Source organism: Strix uralensis, chromosome 1 (genome assembly GCF_047716275.1).
Source record: "Strix uralensis isolate ZFMK-TIS-50842 chromosome 1, bStrUra1, whole genome shotgun sequence".
In the NCBI taxonomy this organism is placed as follows: Eukaryota; Metazoa; Chordata; class Aves; order Strigiformes; family Strigidae; genus Strix; species Strix uralensis.
The window spans coordinates 148,440,919-148,455,824 of record NC_133972.1 but is presented as its reverse complement, the minus strand read 5'-3'; the positions used below and the strand labels follow the sequence as shown (position 1 = coordinate 148,455,824).

General features: G+C 42.4%; 2 protein-coding genes across 3 annotated transcripts in view; one reads left to right on the top strand and one right to left on the bottom strand.

The window, feature by feature from the left end:
• The window catches only part of TMEM67 (transmembrane protein 67), a 34,610-nt gene extending 28,550 nt beyond the window's left edge, over nt 1-6,060 (bottom strand). The window contains exons 1-6 of the mRNA XM_074884471.1: nt 5,934-6,060; nt 3,824-3,912; nt 2,316-2,409; nt 766-865; nt 287-356; nt 120-194 (exon numbers count right to left, since the gene is read on the bottom strand). Coding sequence (XP_074740572.1) covers nt 120-194; nt 287-356; nt 766-865; nt 2,316-2,409; nt 3,824-3,880 — 396 coding nt within the window. The 5' untranslated portion in view covers nt 3,881-3,912; nt 5,934-6,060. The remainder of the gene's footprint in view (nt 1-119; nt 195-286; nt 357-765; nt 866-2,315; nt 2,410-3,823; nt 3,913-5,933) is intronic.
• Nucleotides 6,061-8,201: 2,141 nt separating this feature from the next.
• RBM12B (RNA binding motif protein 12B) lies at nt 8,202-14,906 on the top strand. Of its 2 annotated transcripts, XM_074884448.1 has the most exons (3): nt 8,202-8,295; nt 11,421-11,466; nt 12,190-14,906. In XM_074884448.1, the coding sequence occupies exon 3, from the start codon at nt 12,218-12,220 to the stop codon at nt 14,312-14,314; it is 2,097 nt and encodes a 698-aa protein (XP_074740549.1). In that variant the 5' UTR covers nt 8,202-8,295; nt 11,421-11,466; nt 12,190-12,217; the 3' UTR covers nt 14,315-14,906. The 2 variants fall into 2 exon arrangements, with proteins under 2 accessions (XP_074740549.1, XP_074740559.1); XM_074884458.1 differs by lacking the exon at nt 11,421-11,466.

The window sequence follows — 14,906 nt, the reverse complement described above, 5'->3', positions numbered from 1 at the left end:
TTGCAATCACCTTGATCAGACAACAAACCACCACCTTTGTTTTTCAGGAATGGAATTTAAAAGACTTAATTAAACTAAAGAATGAGATAGCATGAGAATATTTTAGAATAAACACTTACCAGCTGCCCAAAACGAACAGTTGCAACTCCCTTTGGAGGTAAGCTTTCACTGGCACTGAAACACAATCCCCCAGTCTGGGGAAAAAAAAAAAAAAAAAAAAGACATTTATACACTTATCAACATATCTTTTTCTGAGCTTCAATAGAATAAGCATTCTTGTACTTACTAAAATGTTTGGGCTGCTGCAGTCACAAGACTTGCTTACATTGATGAATGTTTGTTCACATCTTACACACCTATGGATCACAAACATGAAGAATTCACTTAAAATGTAGTTAAATATGAGATTTAGTATTTAGCGAAAGCCAATTTCATAGTATGCCCAAGAACACTATCAGCACCTTCACTAGTTCGAACTGAAATCAAAAGACATTATCGATTTGTTTCTATTGTCATTGAAGTAGAAAATAAATGAAACAGTTAATTATCAAAATAACAATTCTGTTTCTGCTTCCAATCCAAAACCGGCTTTTCAGTCACACTAAAGCAAAACTAAGAAACAAACTAAGCGGCTGGTCATATAAGGACTTCAGTGAACACAAAACATGGGGTTGAGGATTTCCAATTCACTGCTTTTAAAACTGTCATGCCAAAATACAGAAGTGACACGTTTAAATTTATCATCACAAAAGGCAAAATACTCACCTATTTCCTGATGCATCTGAAGCAGAGAACGATTGCTCACTTCCATTACAATGTATGCACAATGCTTCATTAAGCAAGATGCCATCGATAGCTCTTTCCACTAAGTGGAAAAGAAAAGCAACTGTGATAAAATTGCATGATGCACAGTATGTCACACAAGCTCAGCAAAGTGTGAAAAAATAGTGCCTATGCAGATCTAAAATAAATGCAAAAACTTTATTTAAAAAAAAAAAATCAAGAGTACAACTTGCATATAACATTCACTATAAATGCACATTCATGTATGTATATGTGTATTGTTTATAGCTATGTACATGCAGTTTAGTTTTCATGAGAAATGCAATATTTCATGTCCAGTTTTGCTGTTCCTTTGTTATTTATTCTGAACCAAATTTCAAACCAAGGCTTCATTGCAAAGCTAAAACTCAAAACATAAAGTTTACAAATTAAGGGAAAAAAAATTTTCATTTTTGTCTGAAATTATTCGTGCAAATGTCACAAATTCAAAGTTTCAAAACTGCATCTTCCAGCAATTAAATAATTTCACAAGAGATTTTGAGTCTAATTATATTAAAAAAAAAAAAAGATACAAAGAGAATCAAAAGAATTACAATACTAACGTTCTTTCTGCATGTTAATTTATAGAATCAGCTTTGCTGTCAATATTTTGCCATAAAGGCTCGTAATGTATTTTGTAACTCTCATAAAGTTTAAGGGAGATGATTGGTATTCACTCTTTTACAGATTCCTATGAAAATTTTAAATTAATGATCTGGAAAACCAAAATGGACATTAGTAATACTTACTCAAAGAATTGTAGGCACACGGAAAGTCTTCTCCATCCTGTGTCTTTGAAAATAAAGAAAACTAGAGCTCCCAAGAATTTTTCTGTTTTACACCCTTGATGAAAATTGTACTTTGCTCTTAGTTTTTTACTATGCAAGATAAGCAAAACTGTAGTTAACACAGACACTAAAGTTAACATTAAAATTAATTTTCTGTGTTTACTGAAATTCATCTGCAACTGAGAGCATCAAGTAAGAGGCACAGATGTAGGGAAGCACATCACAGGAAATCACAGATACAGGCATATCTGTGCCTATATCCACGTAATCCACTGATATTAATGCACAGTAGTCTGCTTTGCTTGATCAAGCTGTTCTGTTCCACCTACTCACACATGTATAATTCCTGTACTGCGAAGTACCTATGCATTATATACTTCAAAATATTTTAATGTTTTCTTAGTCTATATTGACATTGTTTTATTCCCATTTTAATGTCTCCACCCAGTGTCAACCAGCTTAAAGGAAGTGATATACCAGTATTCATTTTTTGAATGTTTGCGTAATAGTTTTTATTGCAGTGAACAACGGTACAGACTTAACTGTTTTCTTTCAGGAATGAGGTTTAAGATCAAGAGGAAGGTTGAATTTTTACATTAGAAATGTAAACATGTTAAATTTCCTTTCTTATTTAACAGTAGAGCATGTCTTACTGAAGTCAAATATCTAAAACAAGCACTAATATAACTTCCACATATTTCTTACCTAATATTTCATTATTGAGGCATTTACATTTTCCTTCTGAAGTTAGGCCTTTAGGACAAATAATACAATTCCACCCATCTTGAGTAACGCCGCTCTAAAATAAAATGTAAAACTATTAAAATTTTCAAAAATATAGACATCACCCAATATCTGTGAAGAATGCCTGATTCGGATGTTACTAACTAGAAAATGTGTTCAGATACATTAATAACATTCATGAAGCTTTTCAAGATAAAAAAAGGGTAAACAATCTAGAAAAAGTCATTCCTATGCAGACATAGACTAAAAAAAGTGTTCTTAAGTTTTTCTGAACCCATTACTTAACATCCTTTAGAGAAGATAAGAGTTGATTAAAAGTGGAAGGTTTAAAAAAAGATATAGAGGTTCTACACTGGAAAGAAGTAACCAATAAACGTAACAATGCATATTTATATTTATAAATATGCAGAGGTAATGGAAGTGGAGGATTTTAAGGGAAGCAGCTAATGTAACTGCATGAAATTTTGCACGTACCCAAACAGTTCACATCCATGCTTATTTTGCACTATGAAGTAGCTGTACTACATATCAAAACCAGTGAGGAAAATGAAGATCCTCAAGTGATACTGATGTTATTCCCTTCTGCACTATCGTTTTACCTTTGCATAAGCCTTGCCATAGGATCAAAGACAAATGCCACCATTACAGGAAGGAGAAAGAAACAGCAGCATGATCAAAACAGCAATGGATATTTGTCAATGTCTTTGTCTAATGTAGCAAGAAGATGGAAACAAGAGGGAAATACTCTACCTTACCCATTAGCCACTGAACACCTAACTTGCACAACTAAGCTGGTCTCTTGAGAGTTCTTCTACAGTTACTGGAGAGAAAGAAGTACTCAGGAAGGCTTTCACCCTGAAAAGTTGTTTTTGCTGGAGAAAAATTACTTCTCTATTTATTATAGTGGGAAAAAGCTGGTTGAGCCTGGTGCCTCTGCTTCAATGCTGTGAATATGACCCAAAATTATAGCTTAATTTGTCAAGAAAGGTAGAAAGCACTGACCAAACGACAAAGATATATATAATTAAAGTAACATAATACCAGCAGCTTATATTGAAGTAAAAAATCAAAGTATGAGGGACTATGAAGATACGGCCTAAATATTACAATTTTATATAATAATCATAAGTTACCTATGAGCTGAAAAGCATCTTTGGCATTCTATAAAACAGTCATCTCTGGACAAGGATAACATAACAGGAAGCAGAAAAGAAACGCAGCAGAAGGAAATGAAACATTTAAAATACTTTGTCTGTCAAATTTACAACAAAAAAATGCCTACAAAATAGTAAAAAACATTTTTAAAGAGAAAAAAATTACTACCTATAAGCATGGTCTTAAAAATTCCCAAGCAAAGACTATTATGCAAAACGATTTTAAATTAATGAAACGTAACTTGCAGTCAGGAGGAAATTTCAAATTAAAAAAGCATTCTTTTTATGGCAAAGTATGGAAAGTTCAATACTTACCATATTTTCTGGGCATTTTTCACAAGTAATGGAGGATCCACCATTACTAGAAACCATTCTGTATCCTGGCTGACATACACATGAACTACCTGGAAAAAAAAAACAAATTCACTTTTAAATTTTTTTTTCACAGAATACTGGGAACAACTGCTATTGTTCTCAAGAGATCAATATAGATTATTAGATGGACAAATAAAACACCTGAGTGAGAAGTGCATGAAAATCGTCTTGCTTTTTAAAAAATGTTCATGTGATAGTTTGTACAAAGATGTTTTGGGAAAATGTTACTAGGCTGACTGATACACCCTGGTGGAACCAGAGCTTGTGCTTTTGTGAGTTTTTTTAAACTAAACTTTGTCAGTTGGTCTAATAACAGATATAATCTCTCCCTCTAAATCTTGCCACAGTGTCATTCTTAGCCCATTCTCTCTACAACACCAGCATTATATATTTGTACACAGTTTTTATCCTTTGAATAGGCAGTCAGTCCTAAAAACGAAATACGTTTATATGCAAAGGTTCTTCAAAATACAACTGTCATTTGTAAAGCTATTTTAAGCCCAAAGCTTTTAAAATTGTGCATGGGGATCAAGCTTTATATTGAATGTTTTTCAGCAAATAACAGAACGTACTTAACATTTAGTATGAAATTAAATTAACCACTACTTTCATGGCACATCATAGTGCATACCTGCTAGTGCTCAACAACTTTTTTTTCAGAAACTTTTTCAGTCTCACTATCATGGACCTCTCTCTGTATTTTTAAACACATACTACAAACCAAAACTGATCCTATGTACTAATAAACTGTATTTATTATTAAAGCTTATTGACTTGTGCATGTAAAAATCATGTACAATTCTGTGAAAAGTTTTATAACCTTAAAGTACATTCTCATGAGACCAGTTTTACAGGAATATGATTTGCCAAAATGATCAACCATTCATACTTAACTGTGAAGAAGAAAAAGCCTGATAGGATTAGATCAATGAAGAGACTTGAGTTGTGACATTCACTATGACAATACTTAAATTTTTAGGTATGTTGCTTCAAAGCAGAATCCACAGTGATGAGCCAGACGTGGAGTGCATGGGCAGACCTGTGCAATCCCAAGTGGAATTCAGACAAGATGCAAACAGCTGACTGAATGACAGCTACCTACACTGCTCCAAGTCAGATGCTGCAGAAAAAAATAAAGCCTTGACCTACCCCTGGAATTTATGTCTCCTTGAAGCCCTTGAGTTAGAAGAAGATTCAAGCCTAAAAGGGAGTTATGGATTTAGACACCCACATTATCAGGTCTGAAAACTATTAAAGTGCATTTTTTCTGCAAGTAAACTGTGGTGTTACTCTTTTAAGATACCATGAAGGCGGTAGAACCAGATTTTACAGAGGAGTTGTGAACAGAGCCATCCAGATCACTTGTACCTGACTGAGGTACCAGTCCTGAAGAGAGATGCTGTTGGGTCTTAGTCGTGAATTTGTTTCTGTACACTAAACACTGAACTCCAACTTCTCTAGGACTGTGTATTTATAAAAGATGGTCACTATCACACCATCTTATCTCCTAAAGAAAGTGAACTACCATCTGTATTTTTCATTTAGTACTGTCAAGGTGTGTTGTGTATGCTCCAAATTCCCACATGGGACTTGGATTAGCGTGCGCACAGCCTTAACATCTCAGGCATTCAAGATTTGACAAGTAGTTTCAAGTTACGGAAGTGTTCGAGAACATAAATTCAGGGCCCTATGGAATTTTACTGATGAAAATGTGAATACCTATAACCTTACAAATGCCTGAGGAAAGAAGGATCATTAAAAAAAGGCCTACAGACGTTTCTCCGGGATATATCTCAAACACAGGTATCAAAGTTGTACTGTGGCCACCTGTGTCTTTGCGGGACCCTGGCCCTTTTAGCTGCCTTTTCAGACTTGCCCCGAAGGACCGCCGCTTTACCGCCAAAACCCGAGCCCAGGTTTTGCATCTCCCGCGGCCGGCGGGCAGATTTCAGCGCGGAGCTGCCTGAGCTCCGCCGCCCCCCGGCCCCAGCACGGCCCCCGGACCCGGGCAGCGCCGCCTCCCCCCGCGCCGCAGGGCCGGGTCGCTCACCGCCGGCGCTCTGTCGCTGGTGGGCTCCGCAGGGCCCGCAGGCCAGGCGGGAGATGTCGAAGTAGCGGGCGTCGCCGCAGTCGGCGGGCCGCTGCAGCGGGAGGGAGAAGCCGCGGGCGGGCGGCAGCGCCGCCGCCATCGCCAGGAGCAGCGCGGCGGCGGCCCAGCGCCCCGGCGTCGCCATGGCTACCCGCGGCCTCCTCTCGTACGGCAAGCGCGAGGGGCCCGCCCCGGGAGGCAAAGCGTTCGGGGCGGGGGGGCGCGGGCGCAGGGGACGAGCGCGGCGGAGGATTTGGGGTATCGGCTACGGAGGGGCAGGGAAGTGGGGGGGGGGGGGGCGAGCGGGGCGGGGGAGCGGCAGGCACCGAGCAGCTGCAAACGGAGCAGTGGAGGTAGGAGGATTCTGTTTGGCTTGTTTTAGAACATGGAGCTGGATGAGATCAGTGGGAAGAAACAATCCAGAGAAGACAGAGGCCTGGTTTGCGTTTTCTGGTACCTCATCTCTAAAACTGCCACACAATGTATAATACAGATGTAATATTTGTGTTATTTCCCCGTGAGGAGAAACTGGTAACAGGGCAAACACACAAAATGCCTAGAGGAGCGCTCCCCTTTTTCACCTGCCAGGATGCTCTTGTTTGTTACCAGAACTTTGCAGGGCACTTCATGTCCTGAATTTTAATTATTCCTCACTGCTCCTTTCCAGTGTGCTAACTGCCAACTACCGTGATTCTCTGTTAGCATTTCTTGAAAGCTTTCCCACCAGATGCTTTATTCCTCACCAGTTTTCTTCTGCTGGGTTCAAAAAGTTTTTAAAGGCTGAGTTACTAGGTGAATCTACCATATATAATAGATTTTGTCTATAAAAAAAATGAAGCAGACAAGTACAGAACAAGCCTAAATACAGGGGAGAATACATAAAAGATAGGGAAAGGCAGGCAGGATAAACACTAGAATGAAATACCTCACCTGCACAACCAAAGTAGTCTGCCTCTCCCCTTCCCTGCACGTGGCCTTACACCTTTCCTCTTCCCCTGCTCTGTCCCTGCCTGCTTTTCCTCCCAAAACCCAGACTTGAGCCAACCCTGAGTTAGGTTAGAAATCCCGCCTGTAGCCATTGAAGAAGCGCAACCTCCCACTTGGTGCCTGAGGCATCCACAGAATCACAGACTCATCTAGGTTGGAAGGGACCTTGAAGATCATCTAGTCCAACCATTAACCTAGCACTGACAGTTCCCAACTACACCATATCCCTAAGTGCTATGTCAACCCGACTCTTAAACACCTCCAGGGATGGGGACTCCACCACCTCCCTGGGCAGCCCATTCCAACGCCTAACAACCCATTCTGTAAAGAAATGCTTCCTAATATCCAGTCTAAACCTTCCCTGGCACAACTTGAGGCCATTACCTCTTGTCCTATCACTTATTACTTGGTTAAAGAGACTCATCCCCAGCTCTCTGCAACCTCCTTTCAGGTAGTTGTAGAGGGCGATGAGGTCTCCCCTCAGCCTCCTCTTCTCCAGACTAAACAACCCCAGTTCCCTCAGCCGCTCCCTATCAGACCTGTGCTCCAGACCCTTCACCAGTTTCGTTGCCCTTCTCTGGACACGCTCGAGTAATTCAATGTCCTTTTTGTAGTGAGGGGCCCAAAACTGAACACAGGAATCGAGGTGCGGCCTCACCAGTGCTGAGTACAGGGGCAAGATCACTTCCCTGTCAAAAATAACCATCTGGCTCAGGCCAGTCAGCCCTGGGCCCCACCGGGCCTGCCTTCCTCCCTGCCCCTCTTCTTTGGCTGGGCAGCCACTGGGCCTAATGGAAACAAGAGACAACGTTTAACGCGCCAAAGCAACGGTGCTTTAAGTGACGCTGTCCCCTATATAAACCTTGGGTGTACACGGGGATGCCAAACAGACGGCCAGCAGGCCGAAGGCGCATGCGCACTAGTAGCAGAGCGACTCCCCTCACCCCCCACACCCAGCCCCTCCGCGCGCCAAGGGAACGCGCATGCGTATTGACACGCACTGGGCGCGAGGCCGCGCACGTGCAGTCATGGCAGCGAGGGTTGCAGCAGCGGCCTCTTCCGCCCTGCCTCCCGGCGGCCTTCCGAGGTGCCGCGCGCTCGGGGCATGCGCGTGCAGGGTGGCGCTCGGCGGCGCGCCGCGGGGCGCGAGAGGGCCGGAAGGACTAGTGTGGGGTCAGCCGTGGGGGCGAGGGGAGGGGCTCGCGCAGGCGCAGTTCGGCTTCTCCGCAGAGCGTTGGGGGGGGCGGGGGCGGCGGAGGACGCCATCTTGGCGGTGCTGTGCCGGGAGCTGCGGAGAGCGGGGCTCGGCGCGGAGCCTGGCCTGCTGGCGTGTCCGGTGGGTGGATGGCGTGAGGGCGAGCGCCCGGCTTACTGGGGCACTGCGTGTAACCAAGGGCGCGGGGTTCGCGCCCTGAGCCGGTTCTCGGCAGCCCAACCCTCGCGGAATTGCTGCGCGGTTCCCTGAGCCGTGGCCTCCTCATGCTGCCTGGCTGCCCATCACCCTTACACCCCCCACCCCCCCCCCCCCTCCTCTCCGGTGCCTCCCTTGAGCCCTGTCCCGGTGCCCCGTGGGGAGGCCGGGCTTCTCCGCGGGCTCGCATCACAAGCAGCCTCTGGCGGGCCGGAGCGTATGTACTGCGGGGCGGCCACCGCCTCACCCCGTTCCCTTCACTCTCTGTTGCCCATCCCGCCGCCCGCGGCCCTGGCCTTGGGCTTCGGCCCGCTCGCCCCTTCCGGGCTTGTGCTGCGCCGTCTGTGCTCGGAGCGGTGTAAGGGCCGCTACGGGCCGGCCCTCGAGGGGTGCTGCTGCTGGCGGGCGTCTCGCTGGCTTTCTCCAGCTCCCAGCGCTCCGAAGCGGCCCCGTGCTCAAGCCGGCCGTGTTGCGGGCCCAGCTGCAGAGCGCTCCCTCGCATCTCCCTTCAGCGATGTGAAAACTCACTAGCAACAGCTTACTTTGACTGTTAAGGCTTATTTTGAAGAATATTAGTCTAAGAAATCATTCTCTGATCCACCAGTTATTCTCATATTGGCCCAGTTTATAGTTGGGGTATTTATGTGGGTGTTCTTTCTAGCTCACCTGCTCACTGCATGCAGACTATGTAAACTCACAACGTTGTGGTAAAAATACTAGTCTAGTGCAGACTTAGTTTCCTACAATGTTTACAGGTTGGTTTTTTAGTGAAGTTTTAATGGTATTTGGAATTTGCTGAGGCTTTGGAAGTATAGGTGTTGAACTGTTTTCTAATTAACTCAGTTCAAATACAAAATTTCTTAAAATGGTGTGCACACTTCTGTGCTTTTAAATTGGTGGCATGAAGTTGTCAATCTATTTATTATCTAAATCTTTGCTGTCTGAAGTCCTTCCTCAGTTAATGAATTGGTCTGAGTTTTGCGTGGCACTTTTCATCCCAAAAGTCACTCTTTTTGGTCATTCACTTAAAATTGTTGGATGGCTTGTCTACACTTTCTACCAGTGCTTGATTGTTTAATATGCAGTCAGTAAAAGCTTATTATTTGAACTTGCGTTTCTCTTTGTGGACTTCTTAAATACCGCATTATGATCTGGAATCGCTGTGTATAGTTTTCACCACTGAAAGTTGTATGTTGTATCCATGGTACATCGTGGACAACGTTACGTTTATCACCGAAGAAGTACTGAGGAGATCTGTTCTGAATGCTGTTTAAAAGTTGGGATAAGAATGCAGAGTTGTGAAATTCAGAAATGCTACAGATTAAATACATCATGAAGTAGCAGGGCAGCGGATTTGATTTTTCAAGACATGAAGGTCCTATGAGAAAATTCTGCCTCCAATTCTCCTTGCTTTTGGGCATTGCCGTCACATCTGGTGGGAAGATACATTATAAAGTATACTGGGTCTGGCTGGGATGGAGTTAACGTTCTTCATAGCAGCTAGTAATGGTTCTGTGTTTTGGATTTGTGGCTAAAAGAGTGTTGACAACACATCAGTGTTTTGGCTATGACTGAACAGCACTTGCACAGTGTCAAGGCTTTCTCTTTTCTTCCCCCACTCTGCCACCCCATCGAATATGCTGGGCGTAGGCAAGAAGCTGGGAGGGGACACATCTGGGACAGCTGACCCAGGCTGACCAAAGGGATATTCCATGCCATGTAACATCATGCTCAGCAAAAATTGAGGTAGAGGAAGAAGGTGGTCTTTGTTTGATAGCTTTGTTTTTTTGGGGGAGATTTTTTTTTATTGGCTTCCAAGGTGGTGGCTATTCGGAGTCAGGCTGGACATCAATCAGCCTGTGGGAGGTGGTGAGTGATCTCCTTTGTTTCACTTTTTTCTCTTCACTGATTAAACTGTCTTTATCTTGACCCACAAGTTTTCTTGACTTTGTTCTTCTTATTTTCTTCCCCATCTCACTGGTGGGAACAAGGAGCGAATGATCAGCTGTGTGGATGCTTGGCTGCTGGCCAGGGTCAAGCCACCACAGAAGTACGGAGAACAGATGATCTTTAGTGAAGTTACTAAATAGGCAGTTGTTTTCAGTTGTGTTTACAAAGTGCTGGTGTAGAAGTGATGTGGAATCCATTATTTACAGAATTTGGGCTTTGCTCTTTTTTGTTAAGGTCAGGTGGAGTGATAGTTACTGTTATCAATAGATAACTTGGCATCAGGATCTAGTGCTTTACGTTTGTTATTGAGAATATCCCTTGTACAAACCCCTTGCTCAAACACTTGTCATTGGAGCATTGGGCTCTTTTTTTTAAAGGGATGTATCATTTGCTACAGAAGCTTGTGTTTGTTCTGAGAGTACTGTTGCTATGTCGTGCTATGTTAGATAATGTTGAAAATCAGGGTATGTTTCAGTCAGTGTGTTGAAGTGATTCTTGTTCTTATGTTTGAAAGGCAGTAAACATAGAGGGAAAATCCTGAAGTTCGCTTTGTAAATTGAAGTACTCCCTGAAGTTTCTCCTGTTGGGATATTTCTGCTCATTCATTTGATTGTCTTCACTGTGTACATTAAGTGTAGTGCTGGACTGGTGAGTAGCATACTCTTGTGGTGAACTTTGAAAGCAGGTGGATTTCAGAAGAATGGACATGTCCTCTAATCTTGAGATGGACTTATGCATCTTTCAAGGACTCAAAAGAATTGAAGTGAGAGTTTTTCCCTCGATATACTGTCAGTCTGTTTCATTTCAACAGTTCAGTGTGGCGCAATTGATGACCAAGTAATCTCATCGTGTTTTCATCATTTCCAGAAGTCAACTTAAATTTTTAATTTCTTTTGCTTCTAAAATGGAGACACAAAGATGCAGTGCATGGCATCTTGGAACATGGAAGGAGTTCTTCATAGTGTCCCGAATTGTGGGTTCATTACATGCTTGGCTTTAATATTAGCCACTGCTATGGATGAGCTGCAGCAGTTGTAGCACAGTATGTAAAGTGAAGTACAGATATCAGCCATTAATTATGTTTCGTTTTCTTTCCACAGTTAAGTTGATTTTACAGAATTTATCAGGTCTTCAAAGCAGAAACAGGTAAGCTGCCAAAAGCTTAACACTTCTCACTGAGTATTGTGACAAGATCGTACGTGGCCTTTTTTTCTCACAGACTTGTGGCTGGGAAGTAGGATATGCTCTCCTGAGTGCATGTGGCTGCTGCAGTTAATGCTCTGACTACATGAAAGAGCCAACAGTTTTGAACGCTGAGAAAACGTACATTATTGAACAGAACTGATCACTGGGTAGAGCAACTTGTCAAAGCAGTAAAGTCATCACTGCTGGTGAATTACTTCATTTTCCAGCGACACAGTTATCCTTTTTCCTTTCTCCTTTTATCATCTAGTATTTTCTGTGTTACGATCACAAGTGTCCTGTTCAAAAGTACACAGGATTTTTTTTGATCCTTAGGACTGGGCAGAGATCTCTGGCATACAGTAACTATGCTGTGAAAGACTTTAGGTGCTTCTAGGTATTGTGGATGGTGAGGAGTGACTTAGGTGGATTTTGTTGCCCTTAGGATAGGGAATATTGATAGACTTGTGCACGTGTGCCGGTGGAGTAGCTAATTGTTCTGACTAATCAACTTTCAGTGAATCTTGTTTTAATCTTGTTCTTGTGAACTTGTGGGTTTTTTTTGATACCTTCTGTTTAGATTGAGACAAGGACATTCATTAAAAAGGCTCTAGCTTCTTAAGTGTTAAGATACTGTAATAGCTGAGTACTAAAGACGTGCTATCATGTGTACCTTTTTGTCTGCAGGTGATTTTTGCTGTGGGTTGAGCTCAGCATGGCTGTAGTCATCCGTTTACAGGGGCTTCCTGTTGTTGCGGGTCCTGCAGATATTCGTCGTTTCTTCTTGGGATTGAATATTCCTGATGGAGGTGTGCATATTATTGGAGGAGAGATTGGGGAGGCTTTTATTATATTTGCAACAGATGAAGATGCACGGCGTGCCATGAGCTGTTCAGGAGGGTTTATCAAGGACTCGCGCATAGAGCTCTTTCTCAGCAGCAAGGCAGAAATGCAGAATACCATAGAAATGAGCCGGAAGCGATTTGACCGTGGGGGACGAGAAACTATGTCTGGTTCTAGAAGAACAGGTACTAATGGTTCTGGTGCATCAGGTGTTGGAGACATTCCACATTTAGTCACGCCTTTTCCAAAAGGAATAAGTAAACCTGGTTATGGTCCACCAAATCATCCAGAGGCTGGTTTCCATACCAACGGCACAAGACATGGTGATATAGGTATACCTAAATCAAACTATCAGTCGAGAAAGGATTCTCATCCATTTAACCCAGATGATCTTTACTTATTTCTACGTGGTATACCTTACTCTGCAACAGAAGTTGAAGTACGTGCTTTCCTTTCTGGGATACGAGTGGATGGAGTGATTCTGATAAAGCATCGCAATGGTTTAAACAATGGTGATTGCTTGGTAAAATTTGCTACGCCTGGTGATGCCTTAGAAGGACTTAAACGTCATAGACAGTACATGGGTCAGAGGTTTATAGAAATTAGCCCATCTACAGAGGAACGGTGGATCGAATATGGTGGGAGGGTAGACATGCCAAATGAAATAGATCACTTCTTGTGCGAAGATCGTTCTCCAAGAAGTTCGGGCTACATGCATTCAAGGAAGCATTCTCATTCAAGATCGCCAAGGAGACGAACACGTTCTCGTTCATCTCCCAACCATGAATATTACATACACTTAAGAAATCTGTCTGCTAATGTGGAGAAGAGAGATTTGAGAGCTTTTTTCCCCGATGTGGATATAGGCAGCAAACAGATAAAGATTCTAACGGATAAGCATCAGAGGAGGACTAGAGATGCCTTTGTGGTGATAAGGAGTGAGAGAGATTATCAGGCTGCTTTGGAATGTCATAGAAAGGTTCTTCTCAATCGTCCCGTTTACATTTTTCCAATTTCAAGAAAGTCAATGTTGAAAATAATTGATTCTTGTGAGAGGAAAAGATCACAGGACAGAGATCATCCTGGACAGGCCATACCGGAAAAAAGTTACCGGGAAGGTCATTCTGGACCTAAGATTTGTGTTTATGTAAGGAATTTTCCATTTGATGTGTCAAAAATTGAAGTGCAAAAGTTCTTTGCGAGATTTGATATTGATGAAGATGACATTTACTTGCTCTATGATGACAAAGGAGTTGGGCTCGGAGAAGCATTAGTGAAGTTTAAATCTGAAGAACAAGCCATGAAAGCAGAGAATTTAAATCGTCGAAGATTCTTGGGAACAGAGGTATTAATAAGACTTATATCTGAAGAGCAGATGCAGAAATTTGGTGTAACTGTACCATTGTCTGCACCAAATGAAATGCAGGGTCATTCACATCCATATGACAGGGGTGAGCTTTCTCGTCCAGTTGGTTCACCATCTGGGCCACCACAAGGGCCACCCATGCATTCATTTGGTCCCCCTGGGAACTTCAGGCATCCTTCTGAATTTAGGCACCCCCCTGAGGACTTCATGTGCCCTCCTAAGGATTTTAGAGGTCCGCCACCCCTCATGGATTTTGGTGGTGACAGTGAACCTTTTGGCAGAATGGAGTTTGGGAATAATAAAATGGGAAGTTTTCCTGAAGGAAGATTTATGCCAGATCCGAATTTCAGTGGTGGTTCTGAACGTGTTGTTCCTATTCGATTGAAAAATTTACCTTTTAAAGCCACTCCTAATGAGATTCTGGATTTTTTCTATGGCTACCGAGTGATACCAGAGTCAGTTTCTGTACAGTACAACGAACAAGGATTACCTTCGGGTGATGCCATCGTTGCTATGACAAACTATGAGGAGGCTATGGCTGCTATTAATGAACTGAATGATAGGCCAATTGGTCCACGGAAAGTGAAGTTGAGCTTGCTGTAAAGGAGGAAAAGATGCTCTAGAATAAAATGTTCTAGATTTGACAGTATTGACAGTTATTTTCACTTTTTTAATTACTGGAAGATGCAGAAGAAAGTTCCCATCAACGGTTGTAAATATCTAGTTCAGTTGTTTAGCTCTTGGTTGAAATATCTGTATGGTTAAGATATGAGAACTGTATTGTGCCTACTTCTTGTGGCAGAGAAGAGCCCAGAGATTCTGGAGGACACTGAATGTCTTACATCAAGGTATAAAGGCATGGAGTTGCAATGCTTTGGGTTGGTTTGGTTTTTTTTTAGTTTGCTTTAATTCCATGTCCCATGACTTTGCATCAAATAAAAATATGCTGGTTGACCACACAAACGGTTCAAATAGAAGAACTTCAGTGCTACCTGCATTAGTAAATAACACTTCTTACTGAGGTTAGCATAGTAAAACTAAAAAATGACTGATTTTTTTTTTTTGTATAAACTGTTCAGGTTTTGTTCGGTTTCATGTGTTTGCAGGCATTCCTATTAAAAGAAGAAAAAAGAGCTTCTGTTCACATTAGCTGGCTTTGCAACTTTTTTTAAATAAAAAAGAAATTGCCATTAAA